This window comes from Mustela putorius, unplaced genomic scaffold, assembly GCF_011764305.1.
Source record: "Mustela putorius furo isolate JIRA1106 unplaced genomic scaffold, ASM1176430v1.1 tig00003896_pilon_pilon_pilon, whole genome shotgun sequence".
In the NCBI taxonomy this organism is placed as follows: Eukaryota; Metazoa; Chordata; class Mammalia; order Carnivora; family Mustelidae; genus Mustela; species Mustela putorius.
The window spans coordinates 11,894,813-11,910,712 of record NW_025422045.1 but is presented as its reverse complement, the minus strand read 5'-3'; the positions used below and the strand labels follow the sequence as shown (position 1 = coordinate 11,910,712).

The 15,900-nt window shown below is 53.6% G+C and overlaps 1 protein-coding gene across 2 annotated transcripts in view; it reads right to left on the bottom strand.

Moving 5' to 3' along the window:
- Nucleotides 1-3,665: 3,665 nt before the first annotated feature.
- CORO2B (coronin 2B) overlaps nucleotides 3,666-15,900 on the bottom strand; it is a 128,065-nt gene continuing 115,830 nt past the window's right edge. For both annotated transcript variants that reach the window (XM_004758606.3, XM_045067569.1), the window contains exons 5-12: nucleotides 15,510-15,674; nucleotides 13,572-13,688; nucleotides 13,337-13,441; nucleotides 12,719-12,815; nucleotides 9,616-9,728; nucleotides 9,200-9,290; nucleotides 8,848-8,987; nucleotides 3,666-5,664 (exon numbers count right to left, since the gene is read on the bottom strand). In XM_004758606.3, coding sequence (XP_004758663.1) covers nucleotides 5,533-5,664; nucleotides 8,848-8,987; nucleotides 9,200-9,290; nucleotides 9,616-9,728; nucleotides 12,719-12,815; nucleotides 13,337-13,441; nucleotides 13,572-13,688; nucleotides 15,510-15,674 — 960 coding nt within the window. In that variant the 3' untranslated portion in view covers nucleotides 3,666-5,532. The remainder of the gene's footprint in view (nucleotides 5,665-8,847; nucleotides 8,988-9,199; nucleotides 9,291-9,615; nucleotides 9,729-12,718; nucleotides 12,816-13,336; nucleotides 13,442-13,571; nucleotides 13,689-15,509; nucleotides 15,675-15,900) is intronic.

Below are 15,900 nucleotides of genomic sequence, written 5' to 3'. Positions count from 1 at the left end.
CTGCCCTCTGATTCCTTCCCCTCACAGCAGCTGGAAGAACTGCCCATTCCAGCTTCCATTCCTTCCTTGGCTCCCCGTTGCAGCGGGTCGAGCCCAGACGCCAAGGGCAAGGATTTAGGGCTTCCGTGGTATGGCTGTGACCCCCTCTTCCTGTGCCCCAGGCCGTGCCTGTTAATCTCATCAGTAACTTCCTGGGCACTGGCAGGGTCGGAACTAGTGAGCCCCAGGGTTGGGCTGGGCTGTCACCAGCAGGCAGCAGAGGTCTGGCCTGAACCCCTGCTCTTCCCACCCCACCTTTTCTTCTTCCCCAGGCTTCCTGTCCCCAGCTCTTCCTTCAGTCCCCTCCTCAGGCCCAAGCCTCCTGGAATTGCAGACTCTCCAGGTCCTCCTTGTCATTGTCCCTAAGGGAACGGGGAGAGCAAGGGAATGCGGCTCAAGGTCACAGAGCAGGTCAGGGGTTGGGCCGCACAAGAATCCAGATCCAGTCTCTTTCCAGCACTTCAGGGTCGGTGGCCTTGGAGGAAGGAGGTGCGAGTGCCCTCCTCTGGCGGCTTCTTGGAGGCAAATGGGCCGGGGCAGTGAGAGGGCCTGGCTGCCCTTTTGAGCTTCCCTTCTTCTGTACTTGGAGCATTTCAGGCTCTGGCTCTTCCGCGTGTCTGCTTTGTCATGGAGTCCTGGTGCCTACCATTGGATCATTAATTCTGGGGTGGCGTGGGAGGTGGCAGAAGGGACCCAGCTCAGGAAAAATGGGCTTGATAGGAAGGCCATCAGCTGCCACCTGCTGGCTGGATTCAGGCTCCCAGCAAACTCTTCCTGGTTTTTGAATCTTGCCTTCATCACTGTGACCTTGAAATCCCAGATTTCAATCCAGGGTGCCCCCACTGCCCTCCTCCCACTTGAGCCCCGCCCCTTTCCAGTGCCCCATGTTTTCCTCATGAGGTGTGTTAACCCTGTTCATGCTAGCATCCCAAACCCAGGGACCTGTAGGTCTATGAAGAGGGTACTGGCAAGGGCAGGCTCAACCCAAAGGGGCTATCTACTAATGGGAAGTAGCTGGCGGTGTGACAGCCAGGTGTAAAGGAGGGGCTCAGAGCCAGGAGCTTCTTAGGACTGCTCAGATCTGGCCCTGCTCACCTGCACCGAGTAAGGCTGACCCATTTGTGTTCGCGACCGAATTAAAATCCCAAGGAAAGACAGGCTGCAGGTGGTTTCCAAACAGAAACACATGTGCACAGGGAACAAGGAGCTTCTGCCAGCATCCCAGACAGGGCCCTCTTCCCCTCCCTGTTCCACACTCCCGCCGGGGAGGAAATCAATCTGGTAATGCTTCCTGTGGTCAGGCTAAGTGTCTGCTCCTGCTCTGGGCAGCCCCTGTGAGTGAGTGTGTGTGGCCCTTCCAGACAGTAAGGCTGGGAAGCAGGGGCCTCGTGGTGGGGGTATTTTCACTATGACACCATTTCCCAGAGTGAAAAAGCAGCCACATTCCACGTGGTCCACGGGCAACTCAGGATATTTTGCTTAGCACCAGGAGAGTCTAAAAATGCCTCAAGCCCATCTCAGAGTCTCAGGAATCTGACTGGAAGAGAACCCAGGTGACAGTAAATCCCCAAACAACCACTTACCCCACACTGAACCCAACAGAAGGGGAAGCTCATTCCAGCCTCCAAGGGTTCTGTGTCCCAGGGGGTGACACGATGCCCATAGATGGACTCCTGGCTGAGTCCCTCAAGGGCAGGCCTGGTTCCTTCCCATTTCTGGGCTCCCAGCACCCAGTACTGAGGAGATCCAGCTACTCAGCATGGGTAGGACTCTGCTGAAAACTCATGTTGCCTGGGGTGCAGGACAAGGAGTTCTAGGCATGCCCAGGAGGGACCTCTCCATAGAAGAGAAGGATCTGGAGTTTAAGCCTAAGATGTCCTCACCTGGAGCAAAGAAGGAGCAAGTAAGTGGTGGGCAACATGGCAATAGAAACAGGTTCAAAGAGCCATAGAAGGGGCTCGCTTTCCTTTGTCGTTACAATCACCAAAGCAACATGGTAGGCTAGGCAGTAGGAGCTGGCAGAGGGATCAGCATCACAGACCAGGCTTGGAATGTTTTCTAGTATATGAGAACTAAAGGACCTAAAGACAACCAATAAGGGACTGATGGGTTATTCCATAATGCTGCTGGGGAAATGGGCCCCATGGGGGAAATGGCATTTGACCCTGACCTTGGATAATTTGAGCCAGCTGGGCTCAGAATTGGGGATTCCGCGGGACAGAGGCATACAGGAGACAGTTTTCCTTATCCATTCATCTGCTCCCCTGGACCTGGCGAGGAGGATGTCCCTGTCAAGGTAGAATGTGTCTTTCTCAGCATCCCAGCCAGGAGCAGGAGCTCTCAACAAATGGACTCTCTGGGAACTTTTTTTTTTTTCAAGCCCAGGACTTGGTGCGTTGATCTAGAGCAGAAACTCTAGAGGTGTCTTTGTTCGAACTCATCTTTGACCAAAGTCCTTTCCTGCAACCAGACCCCACAAGATGCTGTTTTCCTTCTGACATATTCTGGTTTGCACTACTTGAATTGGACACTGGGTGCTCTTAGTGATTTGTCCCATTCTCTCAACTGCTGGCCTCAAGGAAACTGAAGCGTTAGACCAGGGAGGGACCCTAAAATTGTCTCAGTCCTCCATTTTATAGAAAGAGAAAGTGAGGGCCAGAGAGGAGTAGCGAGTTCTCAAGGTCACACAGCAGTTAGAGGCAGAATTGAGCCGGGACCACCCCTCCCGTCTCCGGCGTCCTGCTCACCGCTCCTCTGCCCACCCTTTGCCATTCCCTCGCCAGCCCTCTTTTCTAAGACGGTCCTTGCTTTCCTCTGGTTCTGCTGAGTTTCCTGTGGTGTCCACCCGGCCACTCTGCTCCACGATGACCCTGTCTTGATGAGAGAGGGAGTGTCTCCTGGTGGCCTGGCAGTCCCTGCCCACCATCCCTTGCCTCATCATGGGCCCCAGACCTCCCTCTCAGACCAGACTCTGCCCAGCACTGAGTCTGGCAGGGGTGGGAACTGGGAGCATGTGGTCCTCCAGCTCCGGACTCAGAAAATCTACGTCCTTGTGTGTCTTCCCCATCATGCCAGCTGAGTGACCTTGAGCATGTCATTGGTCTGGAGCTGACTACTCTTCTTGAACATGGAAATAATATTAGAACATAGCATGTAGAGCTGCTGTGAAGATCAGAAGAGTCAAGTAGACGGAAACTGGGAAGCGTCATTCCAGTGTCAAACACCAGTGGCCCCAGACCCCAAGCCAGGGGGGGATACAGAGCAGATGCTCATCGAATAACTGAAGCACAGTGGTCCCCAACTGGGGGCGATATTCATATCCTAGGGGATACTGGGTGACACCTGGAAACATTTTTATTTGTCACAGCTGGGGAGGGGCTGCTATGGCGTCTGATTGGCTGAACAACTTAGGAGAGCCCCCACGGCAAAGACTTATCTGGCCCCAAATGTCAATGGTGTTGGTTCCAAAGCCTTGTTGTCGAAGTGTGAAGCGTGGTATCCGTAGGTACAGACATGGTTTGTTGTTCTGGAAAGGCAAGAGTCGCAGCTGGGAGGCTGACCGTCAGGATACCACAGTGACCAAGCGCCACGGCCACCGGGGTTAAATGAGAATGTCACACCCACAGTTGGGATAAGTCGAAAACATTTTATTTCAATTCTATCCTTGGGAGGCAGCATAAATAATCACAGAAGACCATTAAGGTCAAAGGGGGAAGAAAAAAAAGGTCCAGAAGTGTGAGGAGGGGATAAGAGCAGACACTGTCTAGCTGCAGGGGGCGGCAGGCCCAGAAACCCTGCTGTAGCTGGCTGAGAGGGTGGAGGGTTCTTGGAGGAAAAGCCTGAGGGCTGGGGCTTTCCCTGCCCAGGTGACCTGGAGGGGCTGAGGGCGCCCCAGCCTCTGTGGAGGGACGTACTAGAGGGTGGCCACGGGAAAAGCAGGTGTGGGGTAAAATGCGTCTAGTAGATCCTAGCTAATGAGAGAGGAGTGGACACCCATTTCTTGACCCCCAGGCCAGATCTCGCTCCCGGAACCGTGACTTTTCTGACAGCAGTGTTTACAGACTCTGTGGATAGTGGGAAATGACGGGAGCAAATAAGGAAATAAAAAAGAAAATGTGTAGAAGACCAGATGAAATATGGCGTCTCAGAGAGTCCTGTGACCTTGGGCCACGTCTGTGTCCTCATCGGCAGCGTGGAGAGAAGGCTCCCCACCTCTTGGAGCAGATGCGAGGCTTGAATGAGGTCCTACGGGTCAGAGAACCGTGTAAACTTTAAAGTGCTATACGGACATAAGGGGCTGTGGTCCTTCTACGAGTGTAAGGCTGAAAGTGGCTGAGACAGAAGTGGCGAGGGACAGGTGCAGAGCGGTCTCTGAAGTGATCAGACCCCTTCTGCCCTGTCTTCCCCAGGGCCGAGCTCCCCCTTCTCAGCCCTGGCTTCCAGGGGGAAGGGGCCTCCTCGGGAGGGAGTCCTCTGGGGAGGGAGAGCACAGGGCAGGGGCCGGGAGCACTGGGTGGGAAGGGCCTCAACTGGGCAGTGTGGCACGTTGGCACTACTGGTGTTGGGCAGATGGTAGCAGTGGCTTCCAGTTCTTTCTCCACAGAGACGTGGGCACAGGGGATGTCCCCATGCGACTGGCATCTTGATGTGGGGGGAAGGGCCCGGGCCCGGAGTCTGGACGTGCTGGGTCCTGGTCCTGGGTTGACTTTTGACCTTCTGGGTGACTTAGTAAGTCACTTCCCCATTGCAACCCTCAGTTCTGTCCTTCGTAAAATGGGGACCCTATTCCCTACCCTGCCTACCTCACAAATTAAACGGGAAACGGGTGTTCCAAGAGCTTTGAAGAGAATCATGGGAAGGCAAGGGGTCATTATGGCCTTGGTGAGCAATCCTCTTAATTCCCTGAAGACAAGAGAGAGGGGGCAAGAGACAGAAAGGAGCTGGGCTGCTTGCAACCCTTGTCAGGTGAGCCAGGCTTGCGGGGCTGTCAGGGAGGGGAGGAAGATGCGGGGAGGGGAGGCAGAACAGCCCAGGCCTGTAATCCAGCCCTTACTGGGCCAACGGCAAGGGTGCTGTGAGCCCCGGCAGGGAGAGCCGAGATGTCCCTGCAGGCCCTTGGCAGGGGAAAAGTTCAAGTTCTCCGTCTACTGGGGTCCTGGCTTCGCCCTCTGCTCCCTGATCCATTGAGGGTCACCCCACAAGGAGTCCATGGTCTTCACCCCTCCAAGGGGCCTCTGAGGCTCCTGGGGTGGTGGGGAAAGGGGGGGGTCTCCAGCGGTGGGTCTCCAGGAGAGGCTGGGGACTTTCCCAGCAGGAGGCCGAGAGGTCAAAGGGCAGCTTCCAGTCCTCAAGGTGGCAGGTGGGCGTCCTCAGGCGGTCCCCAGCTCCAGTCCCGGCTCTGTCTCTGGGGGCGCCGGAGAAGGGGAAGTTAAGGGGCGTGTGGAAACCGCGGAGAGATCAGAGGTCAGCTTAGAAAGCAGCCCTGCCCGGGAGCTAACAGTTCTTGGGGCTGTTGCGCAAGTTTTTCAGCTCCAGCTGCAGCTGCCGAATGCGGATGTCCTTCTGGGCCAGCTCCTCTTTCAACCGCCGGATCTCATCCTGCTGCCGGAAGAACATTCGGAGAAGCTGGGGAGGACGGAGAGGGGTGGCGGCGGGCAGGAGACAGCAGGTGAGAAGGCGATTTCTCGAGGGGGTGTCGCGCCTGCCCTGCCCCCGCCCACTGCAGCCTCTGCCCTTGTCCCCCGGGGCCTCTCCCCCCACCCCTGCTTTAGTGTCCCCAGAGGTTCTTGTCCCTGCAGCGTGCCCTTCTCCAGACCCAGCTCAGGGCTCCTTCTTCCCTTGGGAGCCCAACACCGCCCACTTTCCCAAATATTTCGAGCGCAACTTTTAAGGGTGCAAACATAATACTCTTATTTACCATTGTGAATGAGAACCTTTCTAAAATGCTTTGTATCCTTCTCTTCTTAAGGAAGCTCAGATACAGAACGGAAGCCAGGTTTTCGGCTGCGGGGGGTGACTGTCACAGCCGCCAACGTTCGCACTGTGCAGGGATTCCCAGGAGGGTTGGACATGGGCAAAGCAGAGGGATCGGACAGCCCTTCACTGGGACAAGTCCCTGGATTAACCAGACTCACCCCTTCCACCAGAAAACAGACTACCAGATGCCTGCAAGACACTGAGCTCTGCAAGACAGCGGACCCCTTGAGGAACCCCAGCCTTGAACTAAATGTTCCTGATGCACACTTGTGGGGGAGCACTCCTGGGTGTGAACTGCACGTGTTCTTGTAATTGTATACTTAAGTGAGATAGGATAGACACTGATGAAATAGTTTGAAAATGTCCCCATGAAAACTAAGTTGCACGCATTAGATAAAGGGGATGCTAATGGAGTTGCTCCTGAGTTCGGTGCCAGCCATGAAAACATAAGAGATCAGGAGCAGTGTATATCTTGCTTGTCCCATAGTGGTGACCCGGCTGTATGTGCTTGTCAAAACCTACGGAACCGTACACTACAAAGGATGACTTTTACCAGCAGGAAATTATACCCCAATAAATCTGTCTTAAAGCAAGAAACAACGGGGGTCAGCTCTAAAAAAAAATGGGGGGTGGTGATTTATTTGTGAATAACATAACAGGTTCCCAGCCAGGAATCTCCTGAAAGAGAAGTCTTCGTCCTGCATCAAAGTGGGATTTATGTATGTATGTATGTGTTTATTTTACTGTGTCAGTGTATGTACTGTCAAAGTGAGCACTATTTACTTAATGCATCAAAGGAAAATTAATGGTTTGAAGAATATCTCTATCATTTTGATGATTCTTTAACTGACTTTTTTTTTTTTAACCAACAAATTGGTACTGGTTACATCTTTTTGGTGGGATGATGTACTCTGTCCCTGCACTCAATGATCCCACACAATCCTGTGGCTTCCAAGTTCTGAAAATTCCTCTGCATAATCTTTTGGTCAGCTTTTGTTTAAAAAAGCAAAACAAAACAGTGTTATTGAGGTGTAATTCACATACCATAAATTCCACTCATTTTAAGTGCACAAGGAACTGATTTTTAGTAAGATTCAGAGTTGTAGTAAGTCTCCTCCCCTGTATCAAGCCACCAGTTTATCTTCCCATGTAGACAATGTGTCCACCATTTACAGTTCAGTTTTCTAACTGGTTGCTCCCAATCCGCTAAGTTCTTTCCAAGAACAAAGTGCATAAGCTTTAGTGTAGACAGATTGTGACATCTATGTTGCCTGCCCAGAGACCCTTGAAAATCTCTCTTTGGATCTTTTCTGTTCATAGAAACAAGTTGTAGCAAAATGTTACTTGATTTCAGTGCTGCTCAACCCTGCTTCCTCCACACTGGGTACTAGAACAGAGCTCAGTCTCTTGTTATGGCCCACTGGGGCTATCCCAGCAACTCAGGTACCTTCTACCTTCTCAGGTAATTAAAAAAATATTTTTTAAACGGAAAATGCCAAATAGATAACTGTAAATTGGTGTGATAAGAAACTTTTAAGATGGCCCCTGTGTTACCCCTCCCCTCAAAGGTGGGCCGGACTGGGTAACTTGCTTCAAATGAATAGAATATGGCAGAAGTGATGGGATGTCATTTCCAAGGTCAGGTTACAGAAAGACTGTGACTTCCATCTTGGACACCTTCTCTTGCTCACTCTGAGGGATGCCAGCTGCTATGTTGTAAGCTGTCCTACAGAGGGGTCCATACAGTAAGGACCTGAGGGAGGCCTCCGGCTGAAAGTCTGTGAGGAACCAAGACCCTCGGTCCAACAACGCATGAGAAAATGAGTCCTTTCAGCAGCTGTGTGAGTGAACTTGGCAGCAGATCCTTCCCCGGCTGAGCCTTCAGATAAGGCTGCAGCCCAGTTGCCAGTTTAACTACAAGGTCTCATGGAGACCTTGAACCACAGGCATCCATTCTGAGCTACTAGGAGATAATAGATGTTTGTGGGTTTAAGTCACTAAGTTTGGGGGTGATGTTTTACACAGCAAAAGATAACTAATACAGGAAGCCTCACTGGGCACTTCGTATGGACCAGGAAGAGTGCTAGACCCTTAGGAAATTTCCTGTCTTATTTCTATGTGTTGTTTCCTGTCCCCACTTCACCATGAGAAAGGTCAGGAAACTTGCCTGGGCTCAGCCAGGAGATGGCAGAGCCGATTCGATGCAGATGGGTCCATGTAGCCTTCTCTACTTCAGCTGCATCAGGCCAAGATCCTGGCCCAGGGCATGCATCTTTGAACCCTGGCCCGAGCCAAACTCGGCCCCTGGTATTGGCACCGGGGTCTGGAGGTATGGTGCAAAGGAGACTTTGGGGGGCCTGGGTAAGACTCAGACATGGCTGCCCCTGAATGAGCTGCCCCCATTCTACAGGGTGCAAAGTACTTTCATAAACACAGCCTCTCCCCCAACAAACAGGGAACTGTCAGACCCTGTCCTTGCCACAATGCCAGGGAGGAAGGCAGTGCTGAAAGGCTGAGGCCAAGCTTCCCTCTGTTAGTCCGCAATTTAGAACTCCCGTAACAGCAAATGACAGCCTCTTTCTGGTATGAGACGCGGGACTGCGTGGGTTAGTGAGGGCCGGGGTGGGTGTGGGGCATCAATATCCCTGTGTATCCCAGCCTCTATTTATTGGGGTCAGAGGCAACGGAAGCCAATAGCAGGCTACTTATGGTATTTGTCACAGAAAGAAAAATGCCCCAGATGCAGCCGGCTTAAAGGCCTGAAGCCCATAATTGAAATGTAAAGGTCTCGCTCTTCCAGGACCCATGGAGGTAATAACTTATATTCCTTACCTCGTTCTCTGTCCTGGGCGGGACATTCTCTAATAAATCTATTCCATTGACCACAACGCTCTTCTTTTCTTTGATGGGAGCCTTAAATACCATTTTTGAGGACTTCTTATAGCCTTCCTTCAAAGACATCAGCACGGGATCTACGGAAGGCAAGGGAAACATTCATGTTGACAATTTGGTGATGTGTCAAGGGATGGCTTCTCTTGTTCACACCATACTTGACAGCTGGCCGAGTGTGTGTATGGTGGGGGCAGTCAAGTAGGAGGTTACACAAGGGGGCAATAGGTGAACCAGACTGAAGGCAAAAGCTGCCATCTCGAAGCCTCTCTTGGGGAGCCCAACCCTGGCATACCTCGGTTGATGCCCCCCAGCCATTCATCGGGGGTCAGAGCTGGCTCCGTGCCTGGTGTCATGGGGTAAATGTCTTCCTGGTAGGAATCCGACTGCAGAGGGGGGAGCAGAAGAGAACCAAGAGAACCCCTGCTCTTCGGCAGCCCCTCCTTGCTGACCTGCCACCGTGCTCCTGTTGTCCTGCCCCCAAGCCTTAGCACTCAGCCTTGGAATCCCCACCCTGCATTCATCAGCAAGGCAGACTGTCCCCACCCTAGAATGGTCCCCACCTGTTCCCCTGCCACCCCCCTAAATCGGGCCTAAAGACCCCAGTCCATAGGACTTTCTTCTTCTGGGTTCCTCATGTTTTAGTCTGTGGCAAGCCAGCAAGGATTCAATGTGGGGGTCCCTCTGAAGCCCAGCGCGGCCCCTACTCACCCTCCGGGGCACGATCATGGAGATGGGCTCGATCAGGCCCTTGAGAGTCACCAGCTTGTAGAAGCGGAATACCTCGCAGGCTGACACGTCCAGCCCGTGCTTGGGCATGACCCCTGTGGACAGGCACAGGCAGCTCCATGGGGTCCCGGGGTGCCCCTGGCAGCGCCCCTCCTCCCTGAGCACTTAAGAGGCAATGACCTATGCACAGGGCAGCAGGGGGGGCTAGGGGCTGGGCTCTGTCCTGGGTCTCAGAGAAGCCCCTCAGGCCAGACCCACCTCACCAAAGGGCTTTAGAATTGGGGTCGGAGCTCCTGCTGGTCTAGGGGAAGGGGCTTGCCTCAGGTTACAGATTATGGCTAGGGTAGGGCCACGGAGCCTGTCACCTTCTAAAATAAACAGGCTACCCTAAGCCTCTGTGTTTCTGGTCCTCAGAGAGAAGGAAGGAGAGAGAAACCTTCCCACTTCACCCTCAAGCCTGAGACTGCTGTTCTGTTGTACATCTGGGACTGACAGAGAGTGGGTGTGTGCGCGTGTGCGTGTACTACCTATCCACGTGTGTGCACTAGCCACTGTTCCGAACAGGTCTACTGTATACCTACTGAGAAAACTGAGTGGTGTGGGGTTAGGAACGCAAGCTCTGGGGTTGGACACACCTGATTCTGAGTCCTGACTCTGCCCCTCCCTCTGGCTGGGAGATCTGGGGCAAACCACCACTAGGCCTCTTTGAGCATCAGGCTCCCTGGCTGGTTAGAGGTGGACAGTATGACTCTTCATGAGTCGGTCAGGAGACTGAGCAGGAAGACGCTCGTTGACCGCCTGGCATCATCGTGAGCCCAGATAACATTAGCTTCTTTTTCCAGGATGTGAACCTGAGTTAAGGCTCTCCTTGACTGGAATGGAAGGCTACCCTTCCAGATAAAGGAGTTCTAGGAGCTGGAGGGTAAAACTGTAAAGGTACCCAAGCAGGATTTAGAGCCAGCAGACCCGGTTTTGAATTCTGGCTCGGCCACTTAGGATCTATGTGACTTGCCTGGAGTGAGCTACTCAACCACACTGAAACTATGACAAATGCCTGGCCCTCAATGGATGCTCCACAGTGGCCAGAGGTGGGGGTGGGGGGAGGAGAAAGAGTTCTCCTTGGTTCCTCCCTCCCCCATCTCTCTTCCTCAAGTCTTGCTGACTCTACTTCCTAAACACCTGCATTCATCTCCCCATCTTCCTGTTGCCTCTCCAGTTACCATCCTTTCTAGGCTAGAAGCTCCTAGGGGCCTCCGAACGGGTCTCTCGGCCTCCCTCCTGTCCTTTCCAAGTCCGTTCTCTCTACAGAAGCCAGAGCAACCTTAGACTCACATTCCAGATCACATCATTCTGTCCTATCTCCCTCCTGTCCACCTAAGACAAAGAAAACCCTCCAGCTCATTCCCAGGAAAACCCAAACTCCTTCCCCTGTGTGATGGTTAACTGTATGTGTCTGTGGGCTCAGGTCGCCCTCCCCAGGCTGGATGGCCATCATCCAATCCGCAGATGGTCTGAACAGAACACAGGCAGAGGAAGGAAAGAGTCACTCCTTTTTTTCCTGCCTCACCGTCTGAACTAGGACAGCTCATGTCATCTGCCCTTAGACTGAGATTCACACCATCAACTCCCCTGCTTCTCAGGTCTTTGGTCTTGAACTGAATGATACCACCAGCTTTCCTGGGTCTCCAGGAAGCCAGCAGATCATGGGACTTCTTTTTTTTTTTTTTTAAGATTTTATTTATTTATTTGAGAGAGAGAGAGAGCATGAGCAGGAGGAGAAGCAGAGGGAGAGGAAGAAGCAGATTCCCTGCTGAAAGGATCCTGGGATCATGACCTGAGTCAGAAGCAGACACTTAACCAACTGAGCCATCCAGGCGCCCCAATCATGGGACTTCTCAGCCTTCATAATTGTGTGAGCCAGTTCCTCATAAATCCATGTATATGTATTTATGTTTTATATATATAACATATTATATATATTTCTGTTTCTCTGGAGACCCCGTCACGAATACATCCTTCTAATCCATCCCATGGCATCTGGTCCCTGCCCTCAGCTCCAGATTCACATCCTAACTCTCTCCCCATCTTCTGCTATATTACAGAGCCTATACTTAGTCACACTGACCTCCATTCTGTTTCTAGAACATGCCAGGCTCCTTCTTGCCACAGACACTTTGCATTGACTGTTCCTCCTGCTGGCCCTACTCTTCCCTCTTCCTGCCTTTCAGATCTCAGCTTAAAAGGCCACACCCACAGCCAGGCCTTCCCGGACCACCAGGTCCCAAATAGCCTTGGTCACTCTCTGTTCTATTGCCTTATTTGAATCTCTGCCTAGAATTTATGACCATCCCGGTCATAAATTCCTTCTTTATTTGTTTATTTTCTGTCTCCCTTTAGTGGAATATGAGCCCCACAAGAGAAAGGCTGGGTTCTGTATTATTTACCACTGTGTCTAGTGGCAGCGACCTGGTAAGTGTTTGTTGCATGACTATGTGAAAGAGCAGGAGGAACAGATGCTCTGCCAGGTGCTCTATCCAAGCTTGACAACAGCCTTACCTAAAAGGCTGATTTTCCCTATTTTACAGATGGAGAAACTGAGCCTCAGAAGGGTGAGGTATACAGTTGAATCCGAATGTAAACTTAGGTCTGATTCCAAAGTCCAGGCTGCTTTTTATTCTACTCGATGAAGAGGTGACAGTGAGGAGGTGGAGATGACGGAGGTGGGGAAGGCTGGAGTCACTGGGACCTCAGGTATATCTCTGGGCCACCATCTTGCTGTCAGTCACTGAGATGGATCCTTGGGCCCTTCCAGTACTGATGACCTGGGAAGCTGGCTCTCAGGTCCTATCCATAACACCACACCCCCAGAGGGAACAAGCCAGACCCGGGCTCCAAGGGAAGGAGGGAATGCAAAAGAAAGAAAAGGAAGTTGGAAGAAGTTTCTGACCTCACTCAGTTACAACGTTCCATCAATCCTGGGCCCTCTGGGGAGACTGGGGGAGGCAGTGATGGGGACCCATAGCCAAACGTCCAGTCTCTCGTTCTACGGTATCATAGCGCGGGAAACCTCTGGACCCATCCTTACCTAGGCCTTTCTGCGGGGCTGGGGAGCGGAACTCCATGAGGTAACTCAAGAAGGGCTTCTCAGTGCTGATCTCGTAGTACCGGATATTTCCGTCTCCCTGGGGGGAGGGGAGAGGGAAGCAGGTAAGGAGAGTGAGGGGTGGTCCCAAGGTCTGCTGAAGACGCCTCGGATGTGTCTCAGGGGTGGTCAAAAGACCAGGGAGACCTGGCCTCTAGACCCGGGGCTGGCCACCACAGGGCACTGAGAGGGGTGAGGGGGTTGGGGCGCCATGTGTGGAGACAGCACTTCTGATACATGAGGCCACATTTGCCAAAGGGTGCCTGTCAGGCGCCTCAAATGCCCCCACGAGTCACTGTCCTCTACACTTCTGGCTCTGATCCTTATTCCGGTGTAAACCCTACCCCACTGCTCCTCTGAAGTCATTCCCAGACACTGACCCTTCAGTAGGAATGAATGGCAGACCCGAGGGCAGGTTTGGAAGGCAGGGAGTGAGAGCCTGAGGGGAAGACCAGAGAGGATAGCCTGGCTCTCCTTAGGGGGCAGGGCAGGAGCAGGGGCACAATGGGGGTGGGGTCTCCCACAGGCTGCCCCTGTCTCCCACCCCCCATCTTCTACTACCTTTCCAGCCAGGTAGAGCATGTGGGTATCAGCATCGTAGAAGGGGAACAGGAGGCCTGACAGCCCATCAATTTCCTCCTCGATCAGGGGCATGGACAGGTCCTCCTGTGGGGGGTGGGTAAAGACTGGTATCAGCTTATGTCCAGGCAGGATGGCACCTTACCTTCCCCAACCCCAGCAAAACCCCCAGAGTGACCACCCTTCTGTGTCACCATCCAACGTCCCCATGGCTGACCTGGTCCCAGAGGGCGATTTGTCTTGTGTTCCACCTGGAGACCCCTGTCGTGAGAAGCCGTTTCATGTTTCCCAGGAACACCACCCGGTTCACTCTGTGGTTTTTACAGTTTGCCTCCTGGTGGGGACAGAGAGAGCTGGTAATTCAGGGCCCCAGATGCTAGAGAACTGCAGTGGGCTGAATGGGGTTCCCAAAAGATAGGTTCAGGCCTTCATCCCTGGAGCCTGTGAGGGGTCCTTAACTGCCTTGCATTAGACAAGTGGGCCCCAAAGGTCATCACGAGCCTCCTTGTGAGAGGTAAGAAAAAGGGAGGCGCTGCTGACACACAGAGGAGGTGATGTGACTCCAGAAGCAGAGACTGGAGTGAATGTGGCTGCAGGCTGTAGGAGGCGAGGAAGGGCTCTCTCCAGGACCCTCCAGAGGGAGTGCAGCCTTGACTTTGGACTGCTGGTCTCCGGAACTGCAAGGGAAGCATTGCTGTATTGCTGCATTGCTGTAAGCCACTGATGGGGGCGCGAGACGACACTTATGCAGGTGCCACGGAGCAAAGGGGCCCTGGGGCCGGGAATCCAGTCCTCTCTGCAGCGGGGGTGGGGTGGGGGGATGGGAAGGGGTCAGCTGCACCAGGTGCTCCCAGCGAGGTCTCTCCTCCAAGCCTCACGACGGGTACCTGCTGGAGGGGACCTCTGAGGTTGAGGGTGAAGCTCAGGAGCACAGGGGCCTCCCTGGGTCACTGCTCCACTACGTGCTTCACTTGGGGCTTCTTCTAACAGGGCCATCCTCCGCCTCCTTTCCCCCCTGCCTCTCAGTTCATGACCCTTCCTCCTCCTCCTAACGCATAACAGTCCTTTGCTGGGATGAGTCAGCATCAGGTCGGAAACCAGAGGCTGGTGGAGGAGCAGCTCGGAGACCCAGGCTGGCGTCACTTCCGGTGCTGCCCAAGGAGGGTGGTACCCAGGAGGGCCACCTCCACGACCTGTGTCATGTCTGTGGGGTGGAGCTTGGGTTCTCTGTTCCTCTGCTCAGCGCAGGCTCTGGAGGCCACTGGCTGGGCTCGAATGCTAGCCCCAGCTGTAAGGAGCTTCCATCTCGAACCCTCTCCAAGCCTCGGTTCCCCAGTGTGGGAAGCAGGGAAGAGTAGTTGTGCCCACCTTAGCAGGCTGGCAGGAGGATTCAGGGACACAGCGAGCTCAGTGTCAATGCTGCTGGGTACTAATGATGCTAATAACTGAGTGTTATTATCTATAATGGTAAGTAGTTGATGATTTTCTGCTCCAGCAATTTCTGACTCTTCTAAGATAAACAGCACCAGGTCAAGCATCAATCCTTTCTCGAGGAGGAGATAAACCTCACATTTGGTTCAAAATTTCCACCCCACCTAGCCCTGTGACTACACCGCAGGTGCTCAGGAAGTGTTTGTTTCTTACTCCCAAATGGCATCTAATCCCTTCCCCGCAGTCAAGATCCAGGAGACCCAGTGACCAAGCTGGAGCCAAATTCACCAGCAGCCTCCCCACTTGGAGCTGTCCCTGGGGCCCGTGCCCTGACCCATCTCCCTCAGGCTTGTCCCACGCAGGTGGCTGGGCATCGAGTCCAAAGCCCCCTCCTCCTGGGCCCATGATGGGGTTTGGGTAACACCTGGGATTTGTGTGCTGAAAGGTGTCACCTGTGCTGCCCCTGAGGAAAGCCAGAAGAATCCCATCTAGGAAGAGGAGTACGTTGGGGATGGGAAAGGGTACCGAGCTCCCTCCCCACCCAGACCAAGGCAGGGTCCCTGTGAGTTGAGAAGAACCCAGAACACAGGGGCTGGTCCACAGAGGTGCAGGGCAGGTGCATGGGAGAAGGGGAGCCGGCACAGCCGTTTCCTCTAGGCCTGATCGAAAGCCACGGCCCAGATCCCAACATCTTCCCTTCCCCTCAAAGACTGTGGGGCTTCACCTGCAGGACACGGCCGGAGCGGGGCTCAATCACGCGAAGCTTCTTGTCCTTGCACGTGGTGGTGAGCAGACTGCCGTCTGTGTTGAAGGACATGCAGAGGATCACGTCTGAGTGGCAGTCTATCATCTTCACGGGCTCACCCACGTCCAGGTTCCAGATGAGGACCTGCGAGGGTGGGCATGCCAGAGGCGTCTGTCCCCGGTCTGCCCCCCGAGGGTCGTGGGAGAGACGCCCCATGGGGGGTTGGGGTGTGCTGGGAGGCAGGACAGGAGCATGAAACTCTGTATCGAAGGCTGAGGCTCCTCGTCCGGCAAATCCTCTACCGTCCCTTGGCAGAGCCCAGCCCCAGCCTGGGGAGCAGCTCGGTTTCTGATACTAGGGAGAAGGATTA